The 13,965-nt window shown below is 33.8% G+C and overlaps 1 protein-coding gene and 1 long non-coding RNA gene across 3 annotated transcripts in view; both read right to left on the bottom strand.

Annotated features, from left to right (window-relative positions):
• Window positions 1–13,965, bottom strand: part of LOC127712180 (density-regulated protein homolog) — a 68,590-nt gene that overhangs the window by 47,131 nt on the left and 7,494 nt on the right. For both annotated transcript variants that reach the window (XM_052218483.1, XM_052218484.1), the window contains exon 2: window positions 10,883–11,021. In XM_052218483.1, the coding sequence (XP_052074443.1) occupies window positions 10,883–10,985 (103 nt within the window). In that variant the 5' untranslated portion in view covers window positions 10,986–11,021. The remainder of the gene's footprint in view (window positions 1–10,882; window positions 11,022–13,965) is intronic.
• Window positions 3,072–6,460, bottom strand: LOC127712191 (uncharacterized). The gene is made up of 2 exons (XR_007986983.1): window positions 6,376–6,460; window positions 3,072–5,234 (listed from the first exon to the last, which is right to left on the bottom strand). It is a non-coding gene; the product is annotated as an uncharacterized LOC127712191 (long non-coding RNA).

Below are 13,965 nucleotides of genomic sequence, written 5' to 3'. Positions count from 1 at the left end.
CTAATAATTTAAAGAATTATATATCAGAAAATCATTTCTTAAGCGGTACCCTCGTCAAATCAGTAGAAATGCTTTAAATTGAATGAATCCTTACCTTGTTTACTTTTTTTTCCATTTCTCGCCGCTTCGTTAGTACCCAATTTCCGGTGGCGATGATACACAGTGCCTCTGAAATGTCGGGATTACTTCATGCCACGTTACGCGCGGTTAATGTACATAACGTTTTGGACTTCTTATTCTTATTAAAATAGCGATAGCAAAAATCATTATCATGTTCAAATTTATTTCAGACGATAAAACAAAAAGACTTATAATTAAATTTTGATCCTTACTGTTTATCAATGGGTATGTCGTGTTTAGTTTGACTTACAAAAACAAGCGTATAAGCATGATAAGAAAAAAAAAACGTATGCAAAATAATATTTAATGTATTGATAGTAAACAAAGCATAGGCAGTGGAATAAAACATTCATTTCCCTTTGCCTCGGGAGATATGAAGATTTGCTCACCCTCGAAAAATCATATTTCCCTCGGGCAGAGCCCTTGTGAAATATGAATATTCTTGGGTGAACAAATCTTCATATCTCCCTCCGAAATAAATGTATATTGTCAAATTGGTTTCATGGATAAATATTATTATCCTTACATCGTACATTTTATGTTTTGGATTATATTTTTTTGTTGAGGAAAGTTTCTGAAGATATTTTCAGGTTTGTTTGAGACATGTGGTCGGATGGGATCCATTAGTAGTTGGAAACTATCAGACCAATCTATTTGATGTCCGAGGGTTTTAGCTGTTCACCTAATGCATCGGTAGTTTCTTTCCGAGATCCTTTATCATAGGATTTTCGGCTTTCCTCTACCAGGAAAACAGCTGGGCATTTCTGTTTGGAATCCAAGTGTGTCCTTACCGGTTTCCCGTTATTTACCTTGGCATTTGTGCAGCATCCGGGGTGACCTTATCCTTTATTTTGTATACAATTGTTATTATATTTTGCATTTTTTTATATTTTTGAGGATGAGCGAATCAGGTGAGTGGGTGTGTTCGTATGTTTTATTGCATTGTACTTATTGTTTTTGGGGAAGGTTAACTTTCTGGTAGTAAGACCCGTCACGGCCAGGCTGGGAAACTGGGTAGGCAAATGCAAATGCTCACATTAAATCTGTACCGATACAGTGTGTTAAATGTCCTCCTTTACACTGAAATCCATGGTGGTGCTCCTACTAAAGGGGGAAGATACAGAACATACATACATTCATACATACATATTCCGTTCTATTTTTAATGAAAGTGGAGTTTCATTTTCTCGACCTTCAGCCGACCAAGTTTCTTTTCGATGAAAAGAAATAGAACCTGTAGCACCACAGCCTCCCCAAAGTGTCTATAATGACAGTAAAAACTCTGATTCATTCGGTAATGAACGATTGACTGTCAAATGGCAGAGAAATAAAAAGTTACAGTCGTGCACCTGCTGACGACAATCAAAGTCTCGATTTCAGGTTGTTTCCCAATTATCCCTCTCACAACTCCAAAATATACGTACATTTATTACTTTTGTACAAACTCAACTACTTTCAAGACTGCAGGTTAAGTTTTCTAAATGTTTTAACTCGAAATGAAACACTTGACAGCGATTGTTTGCATTGTGACTTGTCCTAAAATAGAAATTTATGTATCCTTAAGGATACATTCGGCATCTGGACCGGTGTGCCAAAAGAATAATTTCTGCATGTGCACGAAGGTGCCAAAAGGATACATTCGGTATGAAATGGTTAAATATTTGGGGCCAAATAGGGCCCTTACCATACAATCATTTAAGGTAGATGGAGGGGGTGGGGGAGGTTCTAAACTGAAATTGATAGAATGTTTTAGTAATTTGCCAAAATGTAGTTTATATCATGCATTTTTTCAAATTCAAAACACATTCATTTACAAAAGTTACATAATCTGAATCTCTCCTTATATGGCTAAGTTTTAAAAAAAATTGAATAAAACAAAAAATATTCTGCAATTGTAACAAATGTATTAGGGAGCTACCATTTGATTTTTATGGGGGGGGGGGGGGTTGGGGGGCTAGGATGAAATTTGAAAAACAAGAGGCTCTCAAGAGCCTGAATTGCTCACCTGTATTTCAGAGGAGAAGATTTTTAAATGTTAGCAATCTTGATGAACAAATTGTGTAAAATTGTCTTTAAAGGGCAACTAGATATCATTGAGATGGGAGCCATCTCTGTGGGCCCCACTATGAATAATGTGTGGTAAAAAATTTGTTTCTTTATCATTGGACATGGGGTTGTCAAATGAAACCAAAGTTTTTGACCTTGACCTTTGACCTAGGAAGTTGTACATAAATTATGACACACCCTCTGGTGTTGGTTTATATACATATCAAGTATAAACTTTGAAATCATAACGGTTCTCAAGATATAGAGCGGACACGATCTTTACCATAGGACATGGGGTTGTCAACTAAAACCAAAGTTTTTGACCTTGACCTTTGACCTAGGAATTTGAACATACATTATGACACACCCTTTGGTTTTTGGTTAATATACATGTCAAGTATAAACTTTGAAATCATAACAGTTCTCTAGATATAGAGCGGACACGATTTGTTACGGACGGACGGACAGGCTGATCACTATAGGGTGGCCGCCATTCGGTGGGGCCCTAATAACTCCTTAAGGGGTCAATTGACAATTTTGGTCATATTAACTTTTCTGTAGATCTTACTTTGCTGAACATTATTGCTGCTTACAGTTTATATATATCTATAATAATATTCAAAATAATAACAAATAAAATGCTTCGCTGGGGCGCAGCTTGATACGACCGCAGAGGTCGAATCCTGAACAGTTGGGGCAAGTATGGACACAACATTCAAGCTTGATACAGCTCTGAATTTGGATTGTTATTAAATATTTGACACAGCATAGGTTTCTGACACTGAAAGAATGTGGTCTAAGAACTTGATTTTTTTTTAATTTACCTATTATGGTCCAATGTCCAAAATCAAAATACATGGTTAGATTCAGCATATCAAAGAACCCCATATATTCAATTTTTGTTAAAATCAAACAAAGTTTAATTTTGGACCCCAACTTGGACAAACTTGAAAACTGGGCCCATAATCAAAAATCTAAACACATGTTTAGATTCAGCATATCAAAGAACTCAAGAATTCAATTTTTGCTAAAATCAAACTAAGTTTAATTTTGGACCCTTTGGACCTTAATGTAGACCAATTTAAAAAACGGGACTTAAAATTAAAAATCTAAATACACGGTTAGATTTGGAATATCAAAGAACCCCAATAATTCAATTTTTGATGAAATCAAACAAAGTTTAATTTTGGACCCTTTTGACCTCAATATGAACCAATTTGATAGCGGGGCCCACAAATAAAAAATCTAAATTCATGGTTAGATTCAGCATATCAAAGAACCCCATATATTCAATTTTTGTTGAAATCAAAAAAAGTTTAATTTTGGACCCCAACTTGGACCAACTTGAAAACTGGGCCCATAGTCAAAAATCTAAACACATGTTAAGATTCAGCATATCAAAGAACCCCAAGAATTCAATTTTTGTTAAAATCAAACTAAGTTTAATTTTGGACCCTTTGGACCTCAATGAAGACCAATTTAAAAAACGGGACCCAAATTAAAAATCTAAAAACACGGTTAGATTTGGCATAGTAAAGAACCCCAATAATTCAATTTCTGATGAAATCATACAAAGTTTAATTTTGGACCCTTTTGACCTCAATATGAACCAATTTGATAGCAGGGCCTACAAATAAAAAATCTAAATACATGGTTAGATTCAGCATATCAATGAACCTCATATATTCAATTTTTGTTGAAATCAAACAAAGTTTAATTTTGGACCCCAATTTGGACCAACTTGAAAACTGGGCCCATAATCAAAAATCTAAATACATGTTTAGATTCAGCATATCAAAGAACCCCAAGAATTCAATTTTTGCTAAAATCAAACTAAGTTTAATTTTGGACCCTTTGGACCTTAATGTAGACCAATTTAAAAAACGGGACTTAAAATTAAAAATCTAAATACACGGTTAGATTTGGAATATCAAAGAACCCCAATAATTCAATTTTTGATGAAATCAAACAAAGTTTAATTTTGGACCCTTTTGACCTCAATATGAACCAATTTGATAGCGGGGCCCACAAATAAAAAATCTAAATTCATGGTTAGATTCAGCATATCAAAGAACCCCATATATTCAATTTTTGTTGAAATCAAAAAAAGTTTAATTTTGGACCCCAACTTGGACCAACTTGAAAACTGGGCCCATAGTCAAAAATCTAAATACATGTTTAGATTCAGCATATCAAAGAACCTCATATATTCAATTTTTGCTAAAATCAAACAAAGTTTAATTTTGGACCCTTTGGACCTTCATATGGATTTTTTTGTAAAAAAAAAAGATGCAACATTTGCAGATATTTTTACTGGTCTTCCTTTATAAATATGCATTTCTTTAAACATAATTTAAAAGCAGTGTAAGGGAAGTAACCAAAACGTTGTATTTGGATTACCTCCCTTACACTGTTTTAAATTATCTTTATTGTTCATTAACCATTACTTTATACATAATTTAAAAGCAGTGTAAGGGAGATAATTTCAATGATGTATTTGATTTATCTCCCTTACACTGCTTTAAATTATGTTTTGTACTAAAGTATTTGTCCATTAACCAGGACAACCTTGTTTTTCCCCCTTTTTTGCCCCTAATTCCTAAACGGTTTGAGCCATAACCCCCCAAAGCAAATCCTAACCATCCCTTTGTGGTATGGAAACTTGTAGTATAATTTCAGAGAGATCCATACACCGTTCCACAGTTATTGTCTGGAAACTAGAAAATGCTTATTTTTGGCCCCTTTTTGGCCCCTAATTCCTTAACTGTTGGTACCAAAACCCATAAAATCAATCCCAACCTTCCTTTTGTGGTATTTAACCTTATGGTCAAATTTCAAAAAGATCCATTCACTTAAACTAAAGTTAGAGTGCGAAAACCAATGTGTCTTTGGACGACGACGACGCCAATGTCATACCAATATACGACCACAAAATTTTTTTGCGGTCGTATAAAAACTGCAAAATTTTGTTAAAACTACCAATTCGGTGGCAGCAACCCAACAATGGGTTGTTCGATTCGTCTGATAATTTCAGGGCCGATAGATTTTGACCAATTAAACAATTTTACCTCATGTCACACCAAGGGGTCGATGCCACTGCTGGTGGAGTTTCAATTCCCCGAGGGTATCACCAGCCCAGTAGTCAGCACTTCTGTGCTGACATGAATTATCATTGATATGGTCATATTTATAAATTAACTGTTTACAAAACTTCTGAATTTTTGAAATACTAAGGTTTTTCTACCTCAGGAATAGATTACCTTAGCTGTATTTGGCAAAACTTTTAGAAATTTTGGTCCTCAATGCTCTTCAACTTCGTACTTTATTTGGCCTTTTTAACTTTTTTGGATTCGAGCGTCACTGATGAGTCTTTTGTAGACGAAACCTGCGTCTGGCGTAAACACAAAATTTAATCCTGGTAGCTATGATGAGTTTATTTACAACCACTGGGTTGATGCCACTGCTGGTGGAGTTTTAATTCCCCGAGGGTATCACCAGCACAGTAGTCAGCACTTCTGTGTTGACATGAATTATCATTGATATGGTCATATTTATAAATTAACTGTTTACAAAACTTCTGAATTTTTGAAATACTAAGGTTTTTCTACCTCAGGAATAGATTACCTTAGCTGTATTTGGCAAAACTTTTAGAAATTTTGGTCCTCAATGCTCTTCAACTTCGTACTTTATTTGGCCTTTTAAACTTTTTTGGAAAGAGCGTCACTGATGAGTCTTTTGTAGATGAAACTCGCGTCTGGCGTAAACACAAAATTTAATCCTGGTATCTATGATGAGTTTATTTGCTCTAAAAGATTTAGTTTTTGAGATATAAGCCAAAAACTGCATTTGACCCTTATGTTCTATTTTTAGCCATGGCGGCCATGTTTGTCGATGGATACAAACTTCGGATACAATTTATAAACTAGATACCCTAAGGAACATTCAGTTAAAGTTTGAAAGTAATTGGCCCAGTAGTTTCAGAGGTTTCGGGTTCCTTATGGTAAAATTTCATAGAGATCCATTCACTTAAACTAAAGTTAGAGTGCGAAAACCAATGTGTCTTCGGACGACGACGACGCCAACGTCATACCAATATACGACCGGTCTTTTAAAAACTGCAAAATTTTGTTAAAACTACAAATTCGGTGGCAGCAACCCAACAATGGTAATTTCAGGGCCGATAGATCTTGACCAATTAAACAATTTTACCCCTGTCACATTTGCTCTAAAAGATTTAGTTTTTGAGATATAAGCCAAAAACTGCTTTTGACCCTTATGTTCTATTATTAGCCATGGCGGCCATGTTTTCGATGGATACAAACTTCGGATACAATTTATAAACTAGATACCCTAAGGAACATTCAGTTAAAGTTTGAAGCTAATTGGCCCAGTAGTTTCAGAGGAGAAGATTTTTAAATGTTAGCAAACTTGAACAAATTGTGTAAAAATGTCTTTAAAGGGCAATAACTCCTTAAGGGGTCAATTGACAATTATGGTCATATTAACTTTTTTGTAGATCTTACTTTGCTGAACATTATTGCTGCTTACAGTTTATATATATCTATAATAATATTCAAAATAATAACAAAAAACTGCAAAATTTTGTTAAAACTACCAATTCGGTGGCAGCAACCCAACAATGGGTTGTTCGATTCGTCTGAAAATTTCAGAGCTGATAGATCTTGACCAATTGAACAATTTTACCTATGTCAGATTTGCTCTAAAAGCTTTAGTTTTTGAGATATAAGCCAAAAACTGCATTTGACCTCTATGTTCTATTTTTAGCCATGGCCGCCATGTTTGCCAATGGATCAAAACTTCGGATACAATTTATAAACTAGATACCCTAAGGAACATCTAGTTAAAGTTTGAAGGTATTTGGCCCAGTAGTTTCAGAGGAGAAGATTTTTGAAATAGTTTACGACAACAGACGACGACGACAGACGACGGACGCCAAGTGATGGCATAAGCTCACATAGGGCCCTTTGGGCCCGATGAGCTAAAAAAGTCAGGATAAACATATAAAAAATAAATTTGGATAGTGTCCACATGTGGACACAGATGATGCCCCCACTTGCATAGCATATAGTTATAAAGGGACATAACTGAAGAACGGTAAAAGTGACGCTACCCAAATTTGAATTTGATCTGAGTTTTGTGGTAATAGCATTGTGTGTAAGTCTCATAACATTTGGTTGAGGCTAACTTAAGTAGAGAACAGAAACTAATAAACTGCTTCGCTGAGTGCAGCTGGATACGCCCGCAGAGGTCCAACCCTGAACAGTTGGGGCAAAAATGGACACAATATTCAAGCTTGATACAAGTCTGAATTTGGATTGTAATTAAATATTTGACATATTATAGGTTTCTGAATAAATGTAGTCAAAGAACTTGAAATTGGTTATATGAATTGAATTTATATTCAATTAAAGATTTCTTGCTGTTGCGCAATACTTAGTACCGGTAAATCTGTTTTCAGACTATAAACAAATAAAGTTCAATTAATTCTCAATGTCATATTAGAAATTTATGAAAATGTAAAGGGAGCTTACATCAATAGATATAAACAATTCATCAAAGTGTCATGAGATTTGTAGACAGTATTTTTGAGTTATTGTCCGAAAACTTGAAAATCCCCTTTTTTTATAATGAATAAAACCCCATAACTCGGAAACGTAAAATCTAAAATTTATAAAAAACGAAAGGGAGCTCACGTTAATAGAAATAAACAATTCACCAAAGTTTTATGCAAATTGGTTAAAGCATTTTTGAGTTAATGTCCGACATGTTGACGACGGACGGACGGACGGACGGACAGACGGACGTACAACGGTATACCATAATACGTCCTGTAAACGGGCGTATAAAAATTACTTGATATTTAGAAGAAAATAAAAATTTTACAATTTTTCAATTTATAAAGGGGCATAACTCTAGAACGGTTAAAGTGACGCCACCAAAATTCACACTTGATCTGTGTTTTGTGGTTATAAGCATTGTGTATAAGTTTCATAACATTTGGTTGAGGCAAACTTAAGTTAGAGAACGGAAACTAAAAATTTTGCAATTTTTCCATTTATAAAGAGGCATTACTCTAGAACGGTTAAAGTGACGCCACCAAAATTCAAACTTGATCTGTGTTTTGTGAAAATAAGCATTGTGTATAAGTTTTATAACATTTGGTTGAGGCAAACTCAAGTTAAAGAACGGAAACCAATTTTGGGACGTACGTTCGTATGTACGTACGTACAGACGGGACAATGGTGAAACTTAATGCCCCCACCGCTACAAAAACATGAAAAAGGCAGGACCGAATTGAGTGAAAAATAAAAAAGCAGGACAGAGATTACAACTAAAAAAAATGCAGGACAAAATTTTTCATCCTAGCCCCCCATAAAAATCAAATCGTATTAGGTCACTAGCACACCGTGTAACGAATTTATCTTACCGACTATCTTCCCATGTGGTATTAAGACTAGCGGCCTATCAAAGTGATTTAAAAGACTTCAATACTTAATTTTAACATGTTTAAGAACCTACTTCCATTTGTCTATACAAAAAACAAATGCCAACAATAACAACGTGTCAGCTTTAAATTTGTTTTATGAATGTATTTCAATCGTTTATTACCAGTTTCTTCGTCTGTTTAAAACCTTTCAGATATCATTTTTGTTTTAAAAGGGAAGTAACCCCTTACTAGCCCCATATGATTGCTAACCGTATATGGTAACTAACCATGTATTTTTTAGGACACCCTATATGAAATATATACGGTCACCACATGTAGTCGATTAACCAATCATATCCCCATAAATCTATAGAAGGTAAGATAAAAGCAATTATTTTAGAATGTAATGTTACCTACAGTGTATCTATCCAATTAGATCAATGGGAATAAAACTTCCTATGAGTCAGCTGCCATGCCATATTAAATCACAAATGCTTGGGAATGTTATTTTAGAATGTAATGTTACCTACAGTGTATCTATCCAATTAGATCAATGGGAATAAAACTTCCTATGAGTCAGCTGCCATGCAAAATTAAATCACAAGTCCTCAGGAATGTTAATTTAGAATGTAATGTTACCTATCTATCCAATTAGAACAATTGGAATAAAACTTCCCATGGCATGAGTCAGCTGCCATGCCAAATTAAATCACAAGTGCTCGGAAATGTTAATATAGAATGTAATGTTACCTATCTATCCAATTAGAACAATGGGAATAAAACAATTTTTTCGGTCAAAGTAGTTAATATGGGATTGATAATGATCGGCTCTTGTATATTTTTACCCACAGAAACTTAGATAAAGTTAGTAGTGCTGCACGTTGAAAAACTAATCAATAAAGATATAAAGGTTAAAATTTATTTTGTATACATCTTTAAATCTTCCTTAATTTCACTTTAGTTCAAGGTTTCAAAAATCGGTGATATTAAGGTGATCTTAAATTCATATTATTGTGTCCAAGATAGTTTTGCTACAATAGCTAGGTCTAATTTGATTGGTTCATCAAATAATACTTCAGCAACAGAATCATACTCTGATTGGCCACTGGCCAGTATTTTCAAAATATTGTCTACTAAATGAAAATACTAAAATTTTGTAAATTTGTTGATCTTTTCTGTGCTGATTGACACGATGATTTATTGATGAAAAGAGATATACCTCCTAATTAAGACTAGATTCAGTATTTTTCACAATTTTTAACCTTTTTTTTTCACTTCCCCATTGGATATGTACATGTGCACTGCAGCTTTACTTTTCCGATGATGATCATGATGATTATTGCTTGTCCCTGACAATGTTTCAGCTGTTAATGTCAACCCTGACCTGCTGATCCCTTTTATCTTGTATCAGATTTGCTCTAGCTGCTTTAGTTTTTTTGAGATGTAAGCCAAAAACTGCATTTTACCCTATGTTCTATTTTAAGAAACAGCTGTCGTGTTTATTGATGGATCATATCCCAAAATTTAATTTTTTTAACTAGATATCCTAAGGAACAATCAGGTAAAGTTTGGTAACATTTTACCAAGTAGTTTCAGAAAAGACATTTTTTTTAAAAATTCTATGAAGATGGACAAAGATGATGGAAACCAAGTGATTGCAAACGCTCACATGGCCCTTTAAGCCAGGTGAGCTAAACATTGTCCACAACTCCTGTAAAAATACTCTTTGGTTCAACATGGTCATCAATACATGATGGCAAACAATCCAACTAAGTATGAGAGCTTTCTGTAATGCCGAATTAGATAAGTTGCGTTCACAAAATGTCATTGTTACAATACCAGAAAAACATGGTCAAAGTCAGATTTTACTGGAGTTATGGTCATGGGATTACCGTAATGTCAAATCAAACTGATTTTATAGCATTGTCAAGAGAATATGACAACAAATGTCTGAATGTATGAAAGCTTTATGTCAAACGGTCTTAATGTGTTTTGAAGAGACATACAGATGGATGGAGACTGTTACCATATCTCCAGCTGCCCAACATGCTGGGAATACAAGAAGTAGGTGTTATACAGATATGAAAAGAGCTCACACATCACAATTCATCACTGTCAAGCTGCTAACCAAATATAAAGTCATTCTGTTCTTAGTACCTGAGGCAAGTGTGATTATGGAAATATTTGTTGGAAGAACGGACAACATGGACAAGGTGAATGCAATATTGCACCACTCCTAGAGTGGGGTATAATATATACATAACATACCTCCACAATAAGAAATTTGTATTGGATATGTTACACCAGGCTGTGGACAAGCCAATGGTAGAAATTTACTATTTCCACAAGTTTCTGTCTCTGCTGCTGCCATTTCTTTCAATAACTAGATTCTTCAATGAGTGGAACCCTAAAATATATAAGGCATACCGGTATCAATATACAATACAGAAATGAAACGAATAAAAGCAAATGATATTTGAAAGACTTTTATAAATTGTCAGTGACTGCTTTTAAGTTGTCAGTTTCCAAATATTTGTGCCAAGTTCCATACAACTTTACCTATTTAAGCCCTAACCAAGTGTAAAGAGTCCAATAATAATCATGATAATCAAATGGATTCTTAAGAAAACAAAATTTACACGTACAAATGTACCATCAATTTTTTTAAGTTCAGATCCCAGTCCAGTATTTAGTCGCACTGCCCTTTTCCTGTTTCCTACTATGACATAGTCATCTACAGAAGCAGAATGTTATCAGTAAGACCACCTAGTAATCGCTCATGAAGTACTAAGTAACTTATCTAATAATTGCTGCTGATGCCGGGACCAATATTAATGTGTATTCAAATAAGCAATTCTGCAACCTCAATTAGTCACAGGTATGAGTGTATTCAGTAAACATTAATATTTTATTTCAAATCTGGTCTTATACCTGTGCAAGTAGCCTAATCAATGCTAATATCATGAATATTGTGACTGATTCTGAAAGATTTCATTTAGTTATCTTTCAATAATACTTGTACACCAATCTGCCTTGATAGCTAGCTTTGACTGTTCTTGATCATTCAATGGTCAGGGCCGTCTGTTCCTAACACAGTGTGTATATTAAATAAGCAAGTTATCAGACTTTCTAATATAAAATAAACTGCTTCGCCGAGCACAGCTGGATAAGACCGCAGAGGTCAAACCCTGAACAGTTGGGACAAAAATGGACACAATATTCAAGCTTGATACAGGTCTGAATTTGGATAGTAATTAAATATTTGACACATTATAGGTTTCTGACACAGAATAAATGTAGTCAAAGAACTTTAAATTGGTTATATGATTTGAATTTATATTCAATTGAAGATTTCTAGCTTTTGTGCAATACACTGTGCTGTTGCGCAATACTTAGTATTAATCTGTTTTCAGACTATATCCCCATTTCCATTCTCAATTTTATATACAAAGAATTAGCAAAATAAATTGTGACCCCCAATTTCTCTTTGAAAAATTGACAATTTCTTAAATCTTGAGGGAAAAAAATTTAACCCACCCCCCCTAAATTTTTTTTTTCACCCCACCCCCTTTTCCCCAAAAAAATAAAATTTGAAGAAATTTTATTTTTGTAAAATGTGGTACAATGTAAGAGACATCAATACACTTAAACACAAGTTATTGTCTGAAAACTAGATAAATGCTTGTTTTGGGCCCCTTTTTGGCCCCTAATTTCTAAACGATTGTGACCATCACCCCCAAAAACAACCCCAACCTTCCTTTTGTGGTAGTGAACCTTTTGATTAAATTTCATAGAGATCCATACACTTAAACTAAAGTTACTGTCCGGAAACCAAATATCTTCGGACGACGCAGACAACGGCATGATAGCAATATATGACCCCAAAATTTTTTTGCGGTCATATAAAAAAAGATACAGACTATTGTATAACAATTCAGAGTTGGACTAATGCGGTGTCAGACTATTGCGGGGTCAGACCAATGCCGTGTCTGAATATTGGGGATGAAAACCATCAGTCAGTTGGGTTTGTGTAGATGTAATGTGAATAAAGAAAGGGATGATTATTTCAACTGACACAGGGAAAAGGGGGGTTGGTTGGTTGGTTGATTAAAATAACTGAACATTGTAATAAAAAATAAGAATAAAAACTATAACCATTAGGACTAAACATTAGGTAAATGCCAGAAATTAACAATAGATAAACCAAAGTCAACAAAAAAAAACCAGTAAAATAATGAATGAGCAACACAACCCCCAAAAAAACCAGAGGTAGGATTTTATGCATCAAATTGCATTAACCCTCAGTACAAGTAAATTCTAAGTATCTCTGAAACTTGACAAAGCTTGAAATATAGATATTGTTCATGTTGTTTATCATAAATACATGAAAGTTCAAACACAAGGTCCTAAAACAACATGGATATTGAAAAAATCAAATTTTACAAAATATGTCATACAAAATAAATGACATCTTTATCAAATTATTATAAAATTTAAGTCTAGCACTCTAGATTATTATTTTGATAGGTTACATTCACTTTATAAATTTGTTGAATTCTTTATTTCTTATGTTAAAGTCAACTCAGGCAGTCTATAGTGCCAACAAAATGTAAACAAAGAGTGTGTGCTATTTATATGATAACATATTATATTTCACATCAAAGTTTCCTTTAGTGTAGATTTTCATTTCTACTTCTTCATTTTGAATAAAAATTAAAACCTTCATAATTCATTAAACAAACTTTTAAAATTAATCTGTAAATTAAATTTGGTCTTTCATCATAATGATTAAATAAAATTAAGTCAACAATCAATAATGTATATTTACATGTAATTATTCTAATTAAATGACCAAGAAAGTGATAATCAAATTACACAAGCTCATTATAAATTACAGGTCGTTGAGAAATTAATCATAAAGTCCTCAAGATCGCATTAAAACTTTATTAGAGACATCTCTTCAGACACAGTCTTTTTCATTAAATCATTTATTTGGTCAAAACTTTAATTTCATACTTAGTCTGAGATGTAATTATAGACGGTGTGAGTTGACTTTATAGACGGTGTGAGTTTGACTTAGGCCAGACTTAAAAATATTTCTGTTTGCCCAAACCCTACCCACCAGTCTCATGTGTGGGTAGATAGATAGGGAAATTCTTTTTTTTTTTACTTTTAGAGAAAAATAGGGGAACAAATTATTTTACCTTGTAAACAACTTTTAAAATGAAAGACTATTATAGAGTTTTGTATAAATTGTCAGACACATATATGCCAGGATCTATATGTAGTATAAAAGATCTTTTCTATTAAGTTTTTTTCAGCATTCCACCTCAATGTTCACACTTTTTTCT

The sequence above is a fragment of the Mytilus californianus genome, unplaced genomic scaffold (genome assembly GCF_021869535.1).
Source record: "Mytilus californianus isolate M0D057914Y unplaced genomic scaffold, xbMytCali1.0.p SCAF_8, whole genome shotgun sequence".
Classification (NCBI taxonomy): domain Eukaryota; kingdom Metazoa; phylum Mollusca; class Bivalvia; order Mytilida; family Mytilidae; genus Mytilus; species Mytilus californianus.
The sequence above is the reverse complement of the archived record's forward strand: the minus strand, read 5'-3'. Positions and strand labels throughout refer to the sequence as shown.